This window comes from Salvelinus alpinus, chromosome 8 (assembly GCF_045679555.1).
Source record: "Salvelinus alpinus chromosome 8, SLU_Salpinus.1, whole genome shotgun sequence".
Lineage (NCBI taxonomy): Eukaryota > Metazoa > Chordata > Actinopteri > Salmoniformes > Salmonidae > Salvelinus > Salvelinus alpinus.
In genome coordinates, this window is record NC_092093.1 from 64,211,827 (window position 1) to 64,232,697 (window position 20,871).

Here is a 20,871-nt window from a genome sequence, read left to right on the forward strand (position 1 = left end):
CATGCTCAAATGGATATTCAGTGTCTGCTTTTTTTATTTTTACCTATCTACCAATAGGTTCCCTTTGCAAGGTATTGGAAAACCTCCCTGGTCGTTGTGGTTGAATCTGTGTTTGAAATTCACTGCTCGGCTGAGGGACCTTACAGACAATTGTATGTGTGGGGTACAAAGATGAGGTAGTCATTCAAAAATCCTTGTTAGGCAAATTTGTACTCCTGAACTTATTTTGGCTTGCCATAACAAAGGGTTTGAACACCTATTGACTCAAGACATTTCAGATTTTCGTTTTTTATTAATGTGTAAAAAAACATAACTCCACTTTGCCATTATGGGGTATTGTGTGTAGGTCATTGACAAAAAAAATCTAAATTGAATCCATTTTAAATTCAAGCTGTAACACAACAAAATGTGGAAGAAGTATGTCATTAAAGTGTTTAATCTGTTGTTGCTAGGGATAGTCACAACAACATTTAAATAAAAAATGTATTTCTTCCACTTTATTTTGTATTTATTGTGGCGGAGCCCCTGTAGTACCTCCGGTTGAATACCCCTGCAGCAGGGAAAGGGTTTCGTGTCTTTTGATGGCTGTACATTGTGTCATATGGATGTGTGGAACTCTACTTCTCTCCATTTCCTTTGTTGCATTTGTCCTCTTTTCTCTATAAAAGTATTTCCCCCACCTCTGAATCACCAGTATTGTAGCAGTAATTTGTATGGTTTGAATTTAACTCCCATACCCTCCCTTCATGTCTCCTGCCCACTGTGTACAGTATAACACAGGTAGAGCAGGTCCTTGCCCAGCTAACTAGCAGCCAAGTCAGATACGGTACCTGTAGTTCAGCTCAGGTGTGCAGGGCCTGTGTTACCGTCAGAAAGTCCTTGCTCAGGTGTGCTATAGTGTGCTGAGAGGTTCAGTGGAAGAGCATGGTCAGACATGGTCTTTATGGATCTGTCCTCTCAGCTGGAGATGATTTAGATGAAGACGAGTCATTGAACCTAAAGATGGACGGGTCATGGCTCATGTATCCATGGCTCAGGTACAGTATCCATTATCCATGCTCAGGTGTGCACATCAGGTGTGCCGGGCCTAAGGTCCAGTACAGGTCATAAGCCTTGCATGACATGGTTACGGTGGACCTATTGGCCTCTCAGCAGCAGATGATCTTATTGAAGGAGCGTCATTGCCCCTGATAATATGCAGTCAGGCTCAGGCCATGACTCATGCATCTTATTCATACTCAGGTATGCCGGGCCCAAGGTCCAGTACAGTTTAGGTGCATGGCCATTAGCCTGACATGGTCATGCTGGACCAACTCTGTTCTCAGCAGCTGAGGATCTTGATGAAGGCGCGTCTGAACTCAATGTTGAAGGTGGTGTAGATGACAGGGTTAAGGGCGCTGTTGACGTAGCCCAGCCAGGTGAAGGCGCTGTAGAGCTCCGGGGGAATACGACACGTCCTGCAGTGGGTGTTCAGGATGTGAGTCACGAAGAACGGCAGCCAGCAGATCAGGAACACTCCTGGAAGAGGGAGGGAAGGGGGATGGAGCGATAGAGAGAGAGAAAGGGAAGGGGGGAGGGAGAGATGGAGAGAGCAAGAGGGATGGAGAAAGAGGGGGAGGGATGAGGAGATATGGATGGGGAAGAGGGAGAGCATGATTGACGGAGAGAGAAAGGGATGGAGAGAGAGAGGGAGGGAAGGGGGATGGAGCGATAGAGAGAAAGGGGGGGAGAGAAAGGGATGGAGAGAGAGGGGGGGAGGGAGAGAGAGAGAGAGGGGGGGACAGAACGAGCGAGACAGCGGAAAGCGAGATAAAGAGGGAGTGTAAAAGAGAGTGAGTCAGAATTATGACTTCAAACACCTTCATTCCTCATGAACCTGTACAGTGTGTGGTGTATACATTAGCCTTACGGTCAGCTAATGCACGCTACAGCAGCCACAGAGAGCAAGCCTGGTCTACAGGGTTAATGGGTTTAACTTATGCTCCTATACAAACATCCTACAGCAAGTTAACACACAGCAACTTCAACATACTGACAGAATTCCAAGTAGACCCATACCCCCATAGACACTTTATGTACAGATGTAGGATCTTAATTTGACCGGTTTCGTTGAAGGAGTAAAATAATCCTGCAGCAGAAGGATTTGATTATTATCATAAAAGTGATCATTTCTAACGGGAAACTAGTTTTGATAGGCTACAGTAGGCTATTGTTTAGAGTCCAATTGCATTTCAGATACACTTGTACGTCATAGTGGAGAGACCAATATCTCTCTTGTGTCATTAAAGATGCGTTATAAAGGTTTCCTATCATTTCTGCCAGTAGTTTTGAAAGGATCACTCACGAGCCAAAACGTCTCCCCGAAAATTGTAAACAATTTCATATGATATACTGTATCAAGTCCTGCAAAAAAATTATACAGTGCATTCAGAAAGTGTTCTTACCTCTCGACTTCTTTCATATTTTGTTGTGTTACAGCCTGAATTCAAAACAGATAAAAAAAAATAAAAAAAATACATCTCACCCATCTACACACATTACCCCATAGTGACAAAGTGAAAACATGTTTTTAAAATTTTTGCTAATTTATGAAAATGAAATACAGAAATATCTAATTTACATACAGTACTCACACCCCTGAGTCAATAGATGTTAGAATCACCTTTAGCATTGATTCAGCGCTGTGAGTCTTTCTGGGTAAGTCTCTAAGAGCTTTGCACACCTGGATTGTACAATATTATTCCTTAAATTCTTTAAGCTCCGTCAAGTTAGTTGTTAATCATTGCTAGACAGTCATTTTTTAAATATTGCCATAGATCTTCAAGCCAATTTAAGTCAAAACTGTAACTAGACCACTCAGGAACATTCAATGTAGATTTGGCCTTGTGTTTCAGGTTATTGTCCTGCTGAAAGGTGAATTCATATCCCAGTGTCTGTTGGAAAGCAGACTGAACCAGGTTTTCCTTTTAGGATTTTGCCTGTGCTTAGCTCTATTCTGTTTCTTTTTATCATAAAAAACTGCCTAGTCCTTGCCGATGACAAGCACATCTATAACATGATGCAGCCACAACCATGCCTGAAAATATGAAGTGGTACTCAGTGATGTATTGGATTTGGCCCAAACATAACGCTTTGTATTAAGGACATACATTTGCCACATTTTTTGCATTATTACTTTAGTGCCTTATTGCAAACAGAACGCATGTTTTGGAATATTTTTATTCTGTACAAGCTTCCTTCTTTTCACTTTGTCATTTCGGTTAGTATTGTGGAGTAACTACAATGTTGTTGATCCATCCTCAGTTTTCTCCTATCACAGCCATTAGACTCTGTAACTGTTTTAAAGTCACCATTGGCCTTGTGAAATCCTTGAGTGGTTTCCTTCCTCTCTGGCAACTGAGTTAGGAAGGACAACTGTATCTTTGTAGTGATTAGGTGTATTGATACACCATCCAAATGAATAACTTTAACTTCAGGATGTTGGTGGCACCTTAATTGGGGAGGACAGGCTCGTGGTAATGACTGGAGCAGAATAGGTGGAAAGGTATCAAATACATCAAACACATGGTTTCCATGGTTTCCATGTGTTTGATGCCATTTCATTTGCTCCTTTCCAGCCATTAATATGAGCCGTCCTGCCCTCAGCAGCCTCCACTGACTTCAACATGCTAATTGGATATTCAATGTCTGTGTTTGAAATTCACTGCTTTAAAGAGGGACCTTACAGATAATTATACGTGTGGGGTACAGTGATGAGGTAGTCATTCAAAAATCACGTGAAACACTATTATTGCACACAGAGTTCATGCAATTTATTATGTGCCTTGTTAAGCCCATTTCTACTCCTGAAATGATTTAGGTTTGCCATATCAAAGGGGTTGAATACTTATTGACTCAAGACATTTCAGCTTTTCATTTTTAATGAATTTGTAAACATTTCTAAAAACACAATTCCACTTTGACATGAGGGGGTATTGCGTGTAGCCCAGTGACACAGTCTCAATTTAATAAATGTTAAATGCAGGCCGTAAGACAACAACATGTGGAAAAAGTCAAGAGGTGTGAATACTTTCTGAAGGCCCTGTGTGTTATGAATTCAAATTCATACAATATCGTACGGATTTGTAAGTGCTTAAGATTCCCTTCAATCTCTTTAAGCTATATAAAACAATGGTTGTTGATGTGTATGGCTGCATTTAAGATACTGTACATTTGAATGTCGCAGTAGTAGGACCTACAGTAGGACCTAGTAGTAGGAAATGTATTCTGTCTGGTGCTTTAGCGATTTAAGCGAGCGATTGAGAAAGAACTGCAGGGTTTCAGTGAATTTATGTAAATCACGGGCTCATTTGACAACGCAGAAAAATTCTCACAGACAACAGAGTGATCAAATGAAGATACCGTGGGCTAGGTGTCGATTTGGAATTCAGAAAGTGTCTCCCCCACAGTTCAAAGTCGTCCAAGTCATGTGACATGGCTGACCGATCCAATTCTCTCTAGGCCAGAGAAGCTAGGGAGTGTCAGGCTGAGGACATCTGCTCTCTCTGTGTGTGTGGTGTGTGTACGTGACTCTTCTGTCTAATTAAGCAGACACCTCTGATTAGCTTCAGTCTCACTCAGTAGGGCTTGGACTCGCCAACATGCCAGCTCTCACAATGAACAGCCTGGACCAATGGCGGCTAACAACATCCGCTAATCATTACAGTATGTATGTTTGTGTGTGTTCGGTGCATGCGTGTGTGCAGGTGTGTATACCTTGTGTCTGTGTGTGTGCGCTTGCGTGTGTGTGAAAGAAAAATAGAATGGTAAGGTGCTATTGCAGGTGTTTCACCTCAGAGTCGATATCTATCTTTAGATCCACCCACCCTATTTACATATCTATCTTTAGATCCACCCATCCAATTTACATATCTATCTTTAGATCTATCCATGCAATTTACATATCTATATTTAGATCCGCCCATCCAATTTACATTTCAGCTTTACCATGGTTTGTTCTGACATAATAAAGTCTCACTAGAACTGCAGACAAACTAGTGCTAGGCACCCAGCAGTGAAGGTAATGAGTTGTAACTGATATCCTACATAGGCAATACAATGGTATTGTACGGCTCTGGAGACATTGTTCTATTATTCTGCAGAGTAAAATGTTGTTATAATGGCGGGAATAGATCTGGGAGGGAGAATGATTCTGACCTCTGACCCCCATGTCCATAACCCCAGTATTCTACAACAGTATTCACAGTCTATCATCCCCAGCTTCTGATTGACCCATTTGACTCCTGTGTCTCTCCTCTCTCTTCCACTCTTCCCCATGTGGTCCATGTGTTCTCAATCAAATCACGTGGTAGAGTTCATAGAGATTAATGAATAATACACATGGTGATAGTTCTAATAGAGAAAGTACTACTTCTTACCAAGAACAATGGCCAGCATCTGCGTAGCCTTCTTCTCCCTGTTCTGCATGCTCCTGATTCCATGTTGTTGTTGTTGTTGGCCGGCCAGGGACTGGGAGCAGGGGGCGGGGCGGAGGGCCGTGTGAATGCGTCCATTGGACAACTCCTTGACCTCACAGCTCCTCCTCACAGTTCTACGCGCTCTCTCTTTGGCCAACTCCTCTTCTTCGGCGCGGTCCTGCTCGTGCTCGGTGTGGCCGCAGGAGGCGTGGCTGATGCTGCAGTAGTTCTGGATGTCCACTGGGGGCAGCAGAGTGTTCTCCACGGGGGCCGTGCGGGTACGCTTACGCCTCAGGCACCCCGACAGGAGGCGAGTTTTAGGGGGCACTGCCGGCTCCACACTCTCCTGGAAGGAACACACAGTCAGTCATATCTGAAGATGCTGACCAATGACCCTACTGTTGATCTGGTCCAAAAACAACCCCTTGTCCGATTCCAGAGGGAGGGGATGGGGGTATGCAGATTAAGGTCTGCAACACTGTTTGCTTTCATATTTCCCCTCTAATCAGGGACTTTTTCAGAACTGGGACACCAGGTGACAGGATTCCCTGACACTTACTCCTGATTCTACACGTGTCTGTCCCTGATCTCCACCCCTTACTTTCAGAGACCCCGGCCCTTCCTAGTTCACTGCTCCTTCCTTCCTGTTTCTCATGTCTCTGCCTGTCAGTCTGAACACACGTCTAAAAGCCAAGCTTTGCAGCCCTGTTCTCAGGAGGAAATTAAAGCTTGTCATTTTCTCCATCTTTGAAGTAATTTGTGGATTATGCGCGAGCTGGTGTGACAAATAAAGCGCGAAACTTTAAGATTGGGATCTGAGTTTAGAAGCAGTAGGAGAGGAGCTTCATAATTCAGATTTTCAGCTCCCTCGCAGCCCTGGGGCTAAGACAAAGTAATGACACACACACACACAATGCTAAAAAGAGAACAGACACTCACTGCCAAGAATATCTGAATATGCCACCTGATTCATTGAGAGTCAGTGAGTTATTTAGATTCTGTTTAAACCAACAACAGTGCAGCTTGAATACCCATCCAAAAACTCAGGTTGTCTATCTGCCTCGACGCTGTCTATCTGCCTCGACGCTGTCTATCTGCCTCGACGCTGTCTATCTGCCTCGAAGCTGTCTATCTATCTGCCTCGACGCTGTCTATCTGCCTCGAAGCTGTCTATCTATCTGCCTCGACGCTGTCTATCTATCTGCCTCGACGCTGTCTATCTATCTGCCTCGAAGCTGTCTCTCTATCTGCCTCGAAGCTGTCTATCTATCTGCCTCGAAGCTGTCTATCTATCTGCCTCGATGCTGTCTATCTATCTGCCTCGAAGCTGTCTGTCTATCTGCCTCGAAGCTGTCTGTCTATCTGCCTCGAAGCTGTCTATCTATCTGCCTCGAAGCGGTCTATCTATCTGCCTCGAAGCTGTCTATCTATCTGCCTCGAAGCTGTCTATCTATCTGCCTCGAAGCTGTCTGTCTATCTGCCTCGAAGCTGTCTGTCTATCTGCCTCGAAGCTGTCTATCTGCCTCGAAGCTGTCTATCTCACATACACTTTTAGTATTAGTGGTGACTCAAGAAACCCTGGAGTTCCTAAAGGAACCGTTGCTAGTCAATTGTTCATATTTGCACCTTTGGTTGGTCAAAAGGACAATTTTAAAAAATCAGAATTGGGCTGCCTGTGTAAACATACCCTCAGTTCTTCAATAATCTATTCAAATCCCAAAGTTGGAATAGTTAACACTTTATTACTATATATAATCAGCAATGTTAATATTAATATTATATTAGAATACGTAATATGCATAAATATTCAAGGAAAATATGTACAAACTTAACATGATGAACAGGAATGACATTTACTCTAACGTTTGGCCAAAAATAACTATTTGAAAGCCATGCCTTTTCATAGGCTGCCACCTCTACAATATATTATTAAAAAGGTAAAAAATTGAACCCCTCCCATCACAAAAAGGTTCCAGTTTCAACCTTTAAACAGGGATTCCTCTTTTCAGAGAGGTTCCTCGAGGAACATTTTTGAACTGGAAAGGTTCCCTGTGTGGCAATTTTTTTAACCCCAAAAGGTTCTTCCAGGCTCCTTTACTTCTAAAAGTGTACTTTACGCTCTCATACTTTCCAACATAAACAAAAACCTACACGCAGACCGCATAAAGACATACACGCATGGACTCAGATATACACACACACACGCACTCAGACACACACATATACACACACACACATACAGTGGGGAGAACAAGTATTTGATACACTGCCGATTTTGCAGGTTTTCCTACTTACAAAGCATGTAGAGGTCTGTAATTTTTATCACAGGTACACTTCAACTGTGAGAGACGGAATCTAAAACAAAAATCCAGAAAATCACATTGTATGATTTTTAAGTAATTAATTTGCATTTTATTGCATGACATAAGTATTTGATACATCAGAAAAGCAGAACTTAATATTTGGTACAGAAACCTTTGTTTGCAATTACAGAGATCATACGTTTCCTGTAGTTCTTGACCAGGTTTGCACACACTGCAGCAGGGATTTTGGCCCACTCCTCCATACAGACCTTCTCCAGATCCTTCAGGTTTCGGGGCTGTCGCTGGGCAATACGGACTTTCAGCTCCCTCCAAAGATTTTCTATTGGGTTCAGGTCTGGAGACTGGCTAGGCCACTCCAGGACCTTGAGATGCTTCTTACGGAGCCACTCCTTAGTTGCCCTGGCTGTGTGTTTCGGGTCGTTGTCATGCTGGAAGACACAGCCACGACCTATCTTCAATGCTCTTACTGAGGGAAGGAGGTTGTTGGCCAAGATCTCGCAATGCATGGCCCCATCCATCCTCCCCTCAATACGGTGCAGTCATCCTGTCCCCTTTGCAGAAAAGCATCCCCAAAGAATGATGTTTCCACCTCCAAGCTTCACGGTTAGGATGGTGTTCTTGGGGTTGTACTAATCCTTCTTCTTCCTCCAAACACGGCGAGTGGAGTTTAGACCAAAAAGCTCTATTTTTGTCTCATCAGACCACATGACCTTCTCCAATTCCTCCTCTGGATCATCCAGATGGTCATTGGCAAACTTCAGACGGGCCTGGACATGCGCTGGCTTGAGCAGGGGGACCTTGCGTGCGCTGCAGGATTTTAATCCATGACGGCGTAGTGTGTTACTAATGGTTTTCTTTGAGACTGTGGTCCCAGCTCTCTTCAGGTCATTAACCAGGTCCTGCCGTGTAGTTCTGGGCTGATCGCTCACCTTCCTCATGATCATTGATGCCCCACGAGGTGAGATCTTGCATGGAGCCCCAGACCGAGGGTGATTGACCGTCATCTTGAACTTCTTCCATTTTCTAATAATTGCGCCAACAGTTGTTGCCTTCTCACCAAGCTGCTTACCTATTGTCCTGTAGCCCATCCCAGCCTTGTGCAGGTCTACAATTTTATCCCTGATGTCCTTACACAGCTCTCTGGTCTTGGCCATTGTGGAGAGGTTGGAGTCTGTTTGATTGAGTGGGTGGACAGGTGTCTTTTATACAGGTAACGAGTTCAAACAGGTGCAGTTAATACAGGTAATGAGTGGAGAACAGGAGGGCTTCTTAAAGAAAAACTAACAGGTCTGTGAGAGCCGGAATTCTTACTGGTTGGTAGGTGATCAAATACTTATGTCATGCAATAAAATGCGAATTAATTACTTAAAAATCATACAATGTGATTTTCGGGATTTTTGTTTTAAATTCCGTCTCTCACAGTTGAAGTGTACCTATGATAAAAATTACAGACCTCTACATGCTTTGTAAGTAGGAAAACCTGCAAAATCGGCAGTGTATCAAATACTTGTTCTCCCCACTGTATACACACTACTCTTACCACTTTGATCCTGATGGGAGACAGGTCTCTCTTCTCCTTGGGGGTTTCCTCCTGCAGACACGTCTCCTGGGAGAGAGGGATGAATGGAGCGAGAGGGGGATGAATGGAGCGAGAGGGGGATGAATGGAGCGAGAGGGGGATGAATGGAGCGAGAGGGGGATGAATGGAGCGAGAGGGGGATGAATGGAGCGAGAGGGGGATGAATGGAGCGAGAGGGGGATGAATGGAGCGAGAGGGGGATGAATGGAGCGAGAGGGGGATGAAGGGAGCGAGAGGGGGATGAAGGGAGCGAGAGGGGGATGAAGGGAGCGAGAGGGGGATGAAGGGAGCGAGAGGGGAATGAATGGAGAGGGGGATGAATGGAGCGAGAGGGGGATGAAGGGAGCGAGAGGGGGATGAAGGGAGCGAGAGGGGAATGAATGGAGAGGGGGATGAATGGAGCGAGAGGGGGATGGAGAGAGGGATACACATGATGACTGACTCATCTTTCAACATGTAAGGGACAGTTTGAAATGTACCCTCATAGAATTAACTCTAAATAATGTTTACGACCACAAATAATAATCCTAGCGACCCTGTGTTTATAGTCGTGGATATCGACTTTGCCACTGCAGCATGCTTTTGTGGCATAGTCGATGCCACGACGGGATACGTGCCAGGAGGTTGAGGGTTCGCCCACCACCAAGGATGAGTTCAATCTCCCTGCCTGTTTCATTAGTTCTACACTACGATCAGAGCCAGACAATGATCAGCTAGGGGGACATCAGATTATCACAATTATGATGTCATATTTAGAATAATAACAGCAACTCATTTTCCTTTGCTCTGTTACTCTTTCCCTCAATCCTGACTAGTCTCCCAGTCCCTGCCACTGAAAAACATCACCACAGCATGATGCTGCCACCACCATGCTTCACCGTAGGAATGGTGCCAGGTTTCCTCCAGACGTGACGTTTGGCATTCAGGCCAAAGAGTTCAATCTTGGTTTCATCAGACTAGAGAATCTTGTTTCTCATGGTCTGAGAGTCCTTTAGGTGCCTTTTGGCAAACTCCTAGTGGGCTTTCATGTGCCTTTTACTGAGGAGTGGCTTCCGTCTGGCTACTCTACCATAAAGGCCTGATTGGTGGAGTGCTGCAGAGATGGTTGTCCTTCTGGAAGGTTCTCCCATCTCCACAGAGGAACTCTGGAGCTCTGTCAGAGTGTCCATCGGGTTCTTGGTCACCTCCCTGACCGAGGCCTTTCTCCCCTGATTGCTCAGTTTGACTGGGCGGCCAGCTTTAGGAAGAGTCTTGGTGGTTCCAAACTTCTTCCATTTAAGAATGATGGAGGCCACTGCGTTCTTCGGGACCTTCAATGCTGCAGAAATGTTTTGGTACCCTTCCCCAGATCTGTGCCTCGACACAATCCTGTCTCGGAGCTCTACGGACAATTCCTTCCTTCATGGCTTGGTTTTTGCTCTGACATGCGCTGTCAACTGTGGGACCTTATATAGACAGGTGTGCCTTTCCAAATCATGTCCAGTCAATTGAATTTAACACTGGTGGACACCAATCAAGTTGTAGAAACATCTCAAAGATGATCCATGGAAACAGGATGCACCTGAGCTCAATTTCGAGTCTCGTAGCAAAGGGTCTGAATACTTATGTAAATAAGGTATTTTCACTGCAGCCTAGAGTAGAATTTTGTACTCACTTAAAAACAATATTGCAATTATTAATTGCATTGTGGTGTTGTAGGCTAGTTTTGTTAGGAGAATTGTATTGTCCCTAAACAAGATCAATAGGGGAGCTTTTTCAGCTGTGTGTCTCATGTCTTCACTGTTCTTTCATGCGCAATGATGCAACTGGCCTCTCCGCTGCCTATCAGCTATTCCTATTTGTTCTTGTGGATTCATATTGAAAATGTATGCAGCTTTGAATGCTTTTACCTGTGGTATGATTGCTAGTTAGCCTATTGCAAATCTGGACAAATGATCCACCAACTCCTATTGTCACTATGAATGGTAGATAGAGGGCAGGATAGACAGACTGCTAGAACATATTGACCTGTGGTATAGTAAAGGTTAGCACACAGAAAAGCGTAGTGCATAAAGGAAGTACCAAAACACCTTAATGTAGTGGAGGTGCATGCAAGCAGATGAGGAAACTTGGCTATATGGAGAAATTATATAGTAAATCTGCAAAAGAGCGAATGTTAACGAGGGAAAAAAAACGCACTACCATCCTCTTTGCCCAATGAAACAATACACAACCCTCACCAAAACAAAAGTTAGTCAACCCTCCCCTATTTTGGACCCCACCCCCCCCACCCCAGTAAATTTCAAACTGTCCCTAAACACACATGAGGCGGGACGGAGAGAAGGAGGGTGAGAGGATTGGCAGAGAGGAAATATCAAACCTGACTCATCCTTCAAAAGGTAAACAAATCTATCTTCGCACCCATTCCCCAATCCATCCATCTGTCAATATAGTAGCTGTTAACTAAACCACGTAGCACAGGGCCCTCGAACACCTTAAACCAGATTCCTCAAGTTCTTAACGTCTTTGCCTGCTGTCTCAATCTCTGATTGACTCTATTGAAATTGGATGGGGAGAAAAAATTGCATTCCATTTATATCAAAATAAAAATAAATCAGGGCAGCATTGAAAGCTTTTCTCTCCATATCACATTTTTCTCCAGTTAGCTGGAACTAAATCCTGTTCCAACGTTCCCAAACAGCACCGTTAGTCCCTCATCCCAGATGTCTCCTGGGACGTGATCCGACAACACAAACATCCCGTAATGGATATGATCAAACCTGGGCTCAATGACTGGAAATGATCCTGCAACCCGCCGCTCAAATGAAGGGTCTGATCTTATAACCAGCCCCAATGTCACTGATTCAATTCTCTTTATTTGACTTCCCCTCCAGATGGTGTTGCTTGGTATTTACTAAGACATTATGTGGTAACAATTGGCTCCCTTTGGAACTAAATACAATGTAATGGCTCCTATTTTAATGAATCCCAATTAAACAAAACAGTAATTAGTTTCTAATTACCATGTAATTGCCATTTATTTGACATTGTGATTTCTAAGTTGGTAAAGAGCGGACTGTAACAAACTCTCCTTCCACCTGCTACCATCACATTATGGGCATGACCTTAGTCACCTCTAGTGTGATGGAAATGACCCTGAAACCTGCCTGAACGTGAATGTAATGATCAAAGGAACTCCAACAAGCCCACGGATCCTCAGATCCCACATTATCGCATAACCTGAACTGACAAGTGAGTAGAACTGTTCGCCCAGCTCTCAGATACGCTCCTTTCTACACATCATATGGAGCCGGGCCACCTAGAGAGCAGCATGGACCTCACCACAACTCCATGGAGTGGTTATATCATCATCCCTCCTCCTGCAACCACGACTAGCTGGATAACCGCCTCTCTACATCAGATCTCTCCAAGACCTCTGTTTCCGTGCACGCTCTGTATGATGCTGGTAGACATTTCATTGTGGTTGTGTCACATGACAGATGCCACTTGTGACATTGGCCAATCATGAGTGCAATGTTGATGTGAGCGTGTAGTGCTTTTTCATTCATTTATCTATGTGAGTCCCATTGAGATTGCCATCTCTTCTGTAAGGAAATCCTTACACACCTATGTGCAGATGTATGAGAGTATGCACTCACTTCAAGGTACATTTGCACTATCACTGTGGGACCATTTGGATGTGTTCTCACCACTGAGGGCAGGGCCGAGCCTGGCTGGACCTTTCCACTTCTGGCCTGGCGGAAGGCGATCCTCTTCCTCCTTTTCCGTAGGAAGACGTAGATGCGGACGTACACCAGCAGGGTGACAGTGAAGGGCAGGTAGAAGGACACCACCGACGAGTAGATCACAAAGTCAGGGTTGGAGATGGAGCACACCGTCGGGTCGTCTGAGGAAGAAGAAAACAACCATTCGGAGAACACGACCATGGTCTAATTACTAAACACTTACAGTACGCCTCTACCTGATCTGAGCTGAACATCTAGTCCAGTGGTTCCCAAGCTGTGGGTCGGGACCCACCTGTGGGTCGCAGCAAGGTTTCATAAAAATAAATACAAATTGGGGATTGTCACGGATCCCTCCGGAACATTCATTAAGCACACCTGTCCCCTACTTCCCACTGATTAGTACTTGTATAAGTGTGCACTTTGGTTTCCATTGGGCTGTACATTACTGTTCCAATGTCCGTTGGTGCGTGTGAGTACCTGTGCTGTGTGTTTTGGGCTTTAGTGCCCTTGTGGATTGCGCAGATGATTATGGATCTCGTACCGTGTGGTAATCATTGTGCTAGTGTTATTTATTCGAGGTACTTCTCGCTCTTTTGTTTGGGTTTCAACCCTGTGTTTTTGTATAGTGTTTGTTTCGTCTTCGTTCCCTTGCCTTTACACGGCACGCCGTAATTTTGGTACAATAAAAAAACCTATGACCCATTCCTGCGTGTGTCTCCCGAATCATTTATACCAGTGTTACAGGGATGGAGAAAAGCTTTCAGTGTTAACTTAAACAACTTAAACCAAATAGAAAATATATAGAAAAGATAATGGACCTACAGTACCAATCAAAAGTTTAGAACACCTACTCATTCAAGGGTTTTCCTTTATTTTGACTATTTTCTACATAATAGAATAATAGTGAAGACATCAAAACTATAAAATAACACATATGGAATAATGTAGTAACCAAAAAACCATTAAACAGGTCAAAATATATTTTATAATTGAGATTCTTCAAAGTAACACCCTTTGCCTTGATGACAGCTTTGCACACTCTTGGCATTCTCTCAACCAGCTTCACCTGGAATGCTTTTCCAACAGTCTTGAAGGAGTTCCCAAATATGCTGAGCACTTGTTGGCTGTTTTTCCTTCACTCTGCGGTCCAACTCATCCCAAATCATCTCAATTGGGTTGAGGTCAGGTGATTGTGGAGGCCAGGTCATCTGATGCAGCACTCCATCACTCTCCATCTTGGTCAAATAGCCCTTACACAGCCTGGAGGTGTGTTGGGTCATTGTCCAGTTGAAAAACAAATGATAGTCCCACTAAGCACAAACCAGATGGGATGGCGTATCGCTGCAGAATGCCGTGGTAGCCATGCTGGTTGTGTGCCTTGAATTCTAAATAAATCACTGACAGTGCCACCAGCAAAGCACCCCCACACCATCATACCTCCTCCTCCAAGCTTCACGGTGCGAACCACACATGCAGAGATTATCTGTTCACCTACTCTGCGTCTCACAAAGACACGGCTGTTGGAACCAAAAATCGCAAATGTATACTCATCAGAACGAAGGACAGATTTCCAGTGGTCTAAAGTCCATTGCTCATGTTTCTTGGCCCAAGCAAGTCTCTTCTTATTATTGGTGTCCTTTAGTTGTGGTTTTTTTGCAGCAATTCGATCATGAACGCCTGATTCATGCAGTCTCCTCTGAACAGTTGATGTTGAGATGTGTCTGTTACTTGAACTCTGTGAAGCATTTATTTGGGCTGCAATCTGAGGTGCAGTTAACTAATGAATTTATCCTCTGCAGCAGAGGTAACTCTGGGTCTTCCATTCCTGTGGCGATCCTCATGAGAGCCAGTTTCATCATGGCGCTTGATGGTTTTTGCGACTGAACTTGAAGAAACTTTCAAAGTTCTTGACATTTTCCGAATTGACTGACCTTCTTATCTTCAAGTAATGATGTATTGTCGTTGTCACGCCCTGACCATAGAGAGCTTTTTATTCTCTATGTTGGTTAGGTCGGGGTATGACTAGGGTGGGTCATCTAGGTAATTATATTTCTATGTTGGCCTGGTATGGTTCCCAATCAGAGGCAGCTGTTTATCGTTGTCTCTGATTGGGGATCATATTTAGGCAGCCATTTCCCCTTTGTGCTTTGTGGGATCTTGTTTTTGTGTAGTGCCTGTGAGCACTGCATTTTCTTCACATTTCGTTTGTTCGTTTATTGTTTTGCTTTGAGTTTCACATAGTAATAAAAGATGTGGAACCCAGGTCACGCTGCGCTTTGGTCCAGTTATTATGACGATCGTGACAGTCGTTTCTCTTTGCTTATTTGTGCTGTTCTTGCCATAATATGGACTTGATCTTTTACCAAATAGGGCTATATTCTGTATACCACCCCTACCTAATCACAACACAACTGATTGGCTCAAACGCATTAAGAAGGAAAGAAATTACACAAATTAACTTTTAATAAGGCACATCTGTTAAATTAAATGCATTCCAGGTGACCACCTCATGAAAATGATTGAGAGAATGCCAATAGTGTGCAAAGCTGTCATCAAGGCAAAGAGTGGCTACTTTGAAGAATCTCAAATATAAAATATATTTAGATTTGTTTAACACTTTTTTGGTTACTACATGATTACATATGTGTTATTTCATAGTTGTGATGTCTTCAAGATTATTCTACAATGTAGAAAATAGTAATATTAAGGAAAAACCCTTGAATGAGTAGGTGTGTCCAAACTTTTGACTGGTATTGTATATGAAGCAACTTTTTATAGAGGGGAGAGTTCAGATAGCATAGGATTTTCCTTTCTATTTTGTATATATGGACATGAAGTTTATGTCATTCAATGCCAGGGGGATACGAAACCGGTTGAAGAGGAAAACTTTTTTTTTTTTAAGGACTGCAACGCAGATCTTATATTCGTTCAAGAAACACATTCATGCAAAGAGGACTATAATTTTGGGGAAAATGCAATCAAATCAAATGTGTCACATGCGCTGAATACGACAGGTGTATATCTTACAGTGAAATGCTTACTTACAAGACCTTAACCAACAATGCAGTTTAATAATTATTTATAAATTGTACCTAAAAAAAAATACGAATACAAAATATAGATTAATAAAAATCAGTGGGGTAGTGACATTTTCTTGTCCACGGGACTAATCATGCAACTGGGGTTGCAATTCTAGCACACAATTTCAAAGGGACATTTTTGTTTACTCAGATGGACACTAATGGACATTGGCTAGTAGCGGTCATCAACCACATGGACCGATTATTTGTGTTGTGTAATGTGTATGGATACTGTTCTAGTCCTCCAACTGACTTACTTCTTCTGAGAAAATATCCATCCAGTCAGATTATAGTTGGTGGGGATTTTAATATGGTTTATTATAATGAGACTGATAGATTACCCCATAGACCTAACATTGGTGTGAACAAATTGGTGAATTTCTGAAAAAGCCTGGACTTAATTGACATATGGAGAGAAACAACACACACTGAGTAATAGAGATCATTCACTACAATCAAGAACTGACTCACTGGCTAGGGAGGCAGTTTTCCAGGGGTATAGGGGCTCACTGGATAGTGGTTCATTTCAAACTGTGTAGGTGCGAGGGGGTGTGGGTGTGTCTCACCTGTACTCACGTGTCTCACCTGATGTGTTAAATCCGAACAGCAGGGGGCAGGATACAGCAAAGGCCAGGATCCACACTGTCGCGATCATGACCGAGACACGCTTCCTGGAGCTGTGTGTGGTGTTGTAGAGGACAGGCATCACCACCGCTGTGTACCTGGAGATGGATCACACAGACAAACGGGTTATACTAACTAACTAACCCTAACCATATCCCTGGAAATGGATCAGTCACCACAAACAGACTGGTTATGCTAACTAACCCTGGAAATTGATCAGTCAGGTTATACTGATCTGTGAAGAGAGAGAGAGAGAAAATGTGTAGGTTAAAAATTAGAAGTTAACAGAAAGAGAAAGAAGCAAATGAAATTCCAATGAGTGTGATATCAAGTTCCACAATGGAACAGCAAATGAAGCGCTTCTATATTGAAATTGTTTCACAATTAGTCAATTTGGCAATTCAGCAATAAGGCCAGGAAAGCTTTGATAAAATTCATAAACCTTGTGTTGTATGCCAAGAATGCGTAATGGCTGGTGGCATTGTCATGCTGGAGGGTTATGTCAGGATGAGCCTGCAGGAATGGTACCACATGAGGGAGGAGGATGTCTTCCCTGTAACGCACAGCGTTGAGATTGCCTGCAATGACTTCAGAACACTTCAGATCACTTCAGAACACGGCAGATCACTTCAGATCACTTCAGAACACGGCAGATCACTTCAGAACACTTCAGATCACTTCAGATCACTTCAGAACACGGCAGATCACTTCAGATCACTTCAGATCACTTCAGAACACGGCAGATCACTTCAGAACACTTCGGAACACTTCAGATCACTTCAGAACACTTCAGAACACGGCAGATCACTTCAGAACACTTCGAAACACTTCAGATCACTTCGGAACACTTCGGAACACTTCAGAACACTTTCTATCTATTTTGATATATTTATCCTAATATATTGTATTACATTTTTTTGCGATTGCTTACACACTTGTTGCGGAATTTGGCTCATTGTGTCAAAACTCTACACACAAGCCAAATAAGACACAACACTTGGAGATAAACATCTAATTTCTATGGCAAAATGAAACTCTGCAATCAAAACCTAACAATCCTTTTTCAAAATGGCATTTTTGCAACAAAATGATACACACATGCACCATTTAAATTACTCTTTCAAAGCAGCAACACACTGATGTACTCTATACAAAACACTGCTGTCTTTAGTACCTTTTTTATTTTCTCATACAGGCTTCTGTGAAAGATTGTCCAGTACATCTACTCACATTTCAGTACAGTACAGTAATCAATACAATATGTTACTGTAAACTCACGGAAACAATAATTATTACCGTAAAATTACAGTGCAATGGTAAACAAAACATATTATTGTAAGGGATGGGGTGGATGGTTTATGGATCCCGCCTTCTGTTAGGGTCTGGCCACATTACCTCATCCACATCACAAGCAATGTCAACCCTGGCTGGGCAACAGGGAAAATATTGCCTTGCCCCATATCCAACCCTGGACTGACCCCACCTCAATGTCTCCGCATGCCTCCTCCGTTGCTTGCAGAAGAGGCAGGCGTGCATGTGGTTGGCGGTCATACACTTTCCAACTCCAAGCCGAAAATAATTCCTCAATCAGATTGAGAAATGGGGAGTAAGGGGGCAAGTATACAACTGTGAAGTTATTGTGGTTGGTGAACCAGTCCCTGACCAGAGCAGCCCGGTGGAAACCAACATTATCCCAGATGACCACAAACCTGGGCTGCTCTGGTCCGTCCTGTACAGCTGCATTATGTAGTGCTTCCAGAAATATGATTATGTGTTGCTGTATTGTAGGGACCCAGGGTGGCGTGGTGATGGAGAACTCCTTGCAGACTAATGGCGGCACACAAGGTGATATTTCCCCCACGCTGCCCAGGGACATTCACAACGGCTCTTTGTCCTATAACAGTTCGGCCCCGGCGCCTGGTTTTAGCTAGATTGAATCCATCTTAATCAGTGAAAATGAACTCATGAGGCTGTGCAGCTGCATCAAAGTCCAGGACTCTCTGTAACAGAAAATGCATACACTGTCCCGTGAATATGGTGTAACTCAAAACACAGTACTACAATGTCTACATTTTCACACAAGGATGGGGATGGGATGGGTCAGACACATTCAGTCAAAACTACAAGCTACAGGCAAGGCAGGTGCCTTGTTCACTGGGGAGCATAGACCTAATATTGTAGGACATACATTGTATTGTACTGTGATGCAGAATGATGTGCAACGATTACATACGTACTGTCTAGTGTAGAAAGTTGAAGACATACCTGTTCTCCAGTCTAAATGTCCGTATTATGGATGCTACTTTGTAGTGTTTCAGGTTGGGCTGAACTCTCTGCCCAGCCTCCTTCATCGTCAGGCCATGATTTATGACATGGTCCACCAAAGTGGCCCTAATGTCATCGGAAATATGTCTACGTCTATTGCCTGGTCCCCTTCTTTGTTCTTGTCCTCCTCCTACTCCTCTCTCTCTTCCTCTCGCTTTCATTGCCTCCACGTTTGGAAAGTTCTCACAAAAGAGGTGAGCTTACCGGAGGTCTATTTGTAGTGCTAAGGCTCAGACTAATTGGTGTTCAATTACTGTATAAATGTTTTCGTGTGTGTGTGTGTGTGGGTGTTGCCAATTTCAGGTATGTTTAGCATTTTGAATAGAAGTGTTTTCCAATGATTGCAAGAGATTTCATTCTTGATCGAAGTGTCTAATGTAAGAAACAGTGTGTAGTGTTTTGCAAGTGTTTTGCAGAATTGTAAACAAAGTGTAAACAAAGTGCAAAGTGTGTTGCAGAATTGCAAACAAAGTGGAAAGCAGAAAATGTGTTTGTACTTTTGGTGCCTTTGTTTAAGGCATGGTTACAAAACGTAAGGTTTTGATGCTTTTGTCTAAGCATTCACCTTCAGTGTGTTAGCAATCGGCAATAACTGTAACAAACTGCATAAACTATAGGACATTATGAATGTACTTAATTTACTGCAAATGTAGCGTAATACCACTGCATTTATGTGTTTTGGGTCCCGCTTTAAATAACATTCAGCTTATAAAGGCTTCATAGATCCTTCATAATGCCGTCATAAGTACTACATAAATGTGTTACAAAGCATCTATAACCATATGTCATGATTTATAAAGTGTTCATAAATGTGGCATAACTGTGTGACATAATCACCCATGTCAAATGTGACATACCCACTATGTTGAATATGATATAGACGTGCTCCGTGATAAGAGTCACTGACTCAAAGCCACAAGAGGGTAGAGCATATTTCAAACATTGCTTGTTAGGGGGAGTTAGTTGCAGAAACGTTCTAATGGTTTAGTGAAGTCACGTTATTCACATTACCCCTAATCGTTTTTCTGTTGTGCTATCTGGGATCCTTGGTACGTCCCTTCCCTAAACCCTAACCCTAACCCTAAGGGTTTAGGGGAGCCACCTCCAGGACACCTACAGCACCCGATATCACAGGAAGGCCAAAAAGATCATCAAGGACATCAACCACCCGAGCCACTGCCTGTTCACCCCGCTATCATCCAGAAGGCGAGGTCAGTACAGATGCATCAAAGCTGGGACCAAGAGACTGAAAAACAGCTTCTATCTTAAGGCCATTAGACTGTTTAATAGCCATCACTAGCTGCGTTCCACCCGGTTACACAACCCTGCACCTTAGAAGCTGATGCCCTATATACATAAATATGAAATCACTAGACACTTTAATAATGTTTAAATAATGATTACATACTGCTTTACTCATCTCATATGTATATACTGTATCATATTCTACTGTATTTTAGTCAATGCCACTCAAACATTGCTCAATGTAATATTTATATATTTCATAATTTTACTTTTAGATGTATGTATTGTTGTGAATAATGTTTAGATACTACTGCACTGTTGGAGCTAGGAACACAAGCATTTCGCTACACCCGCAATAACATCTGCTAAATATGTGTATGTGACCATTTAAATTTGATTTGATTTAACCCCTGCCCTTACCCTAACCTTAACCATAATCATAACACTTACCTAATCATAACCTTAATCTCCCAAAACACCTTCCCCAATGAGTCTTGGCAATAAAGACATTGT

General features: G+C 43.1%; 1 protein-coding gene across 1 annotated transcript in view; it reads right to left on the reverse strand.

Moving 5' to 3' along the window:
• Window positions 1-420: 420 nt before the first annotated feature.
• The window catches only part of LOC139583472 (D(3) dopamine receptor-like), a 41,637-nt gene continuing 21,186 nt past the window's right edge, over window positions 421-20,871 (reverse strand). The window contains exons 4-8 of the mRNA XM_071414599.1: window positions 16,750-16,886; window positions 13,049-13,245; window positions 9,321-9,386; window positions 5,418-5,802; window positions 421-1,518 (exon numbers count right to left, since the gene is read on the reverse strand). Coding sequence (XP_071270700.1) covers window positions 1,322-1,518; window positions 5,418-5,802; window positions 9,321-9,386; window positions 13,049-13,245; window positions 16,750-16,886 — 982 coding nt within the window. The 3' untranslated portion in view covers window positions 421-1,321. The remainder of the gene's footprint in view (window positions 1,519-5,417; window positions 5,803-9,320; window positions 9,387-13,048; window positions 13,246-16,749; window positions 16,887-20,871) is intronic.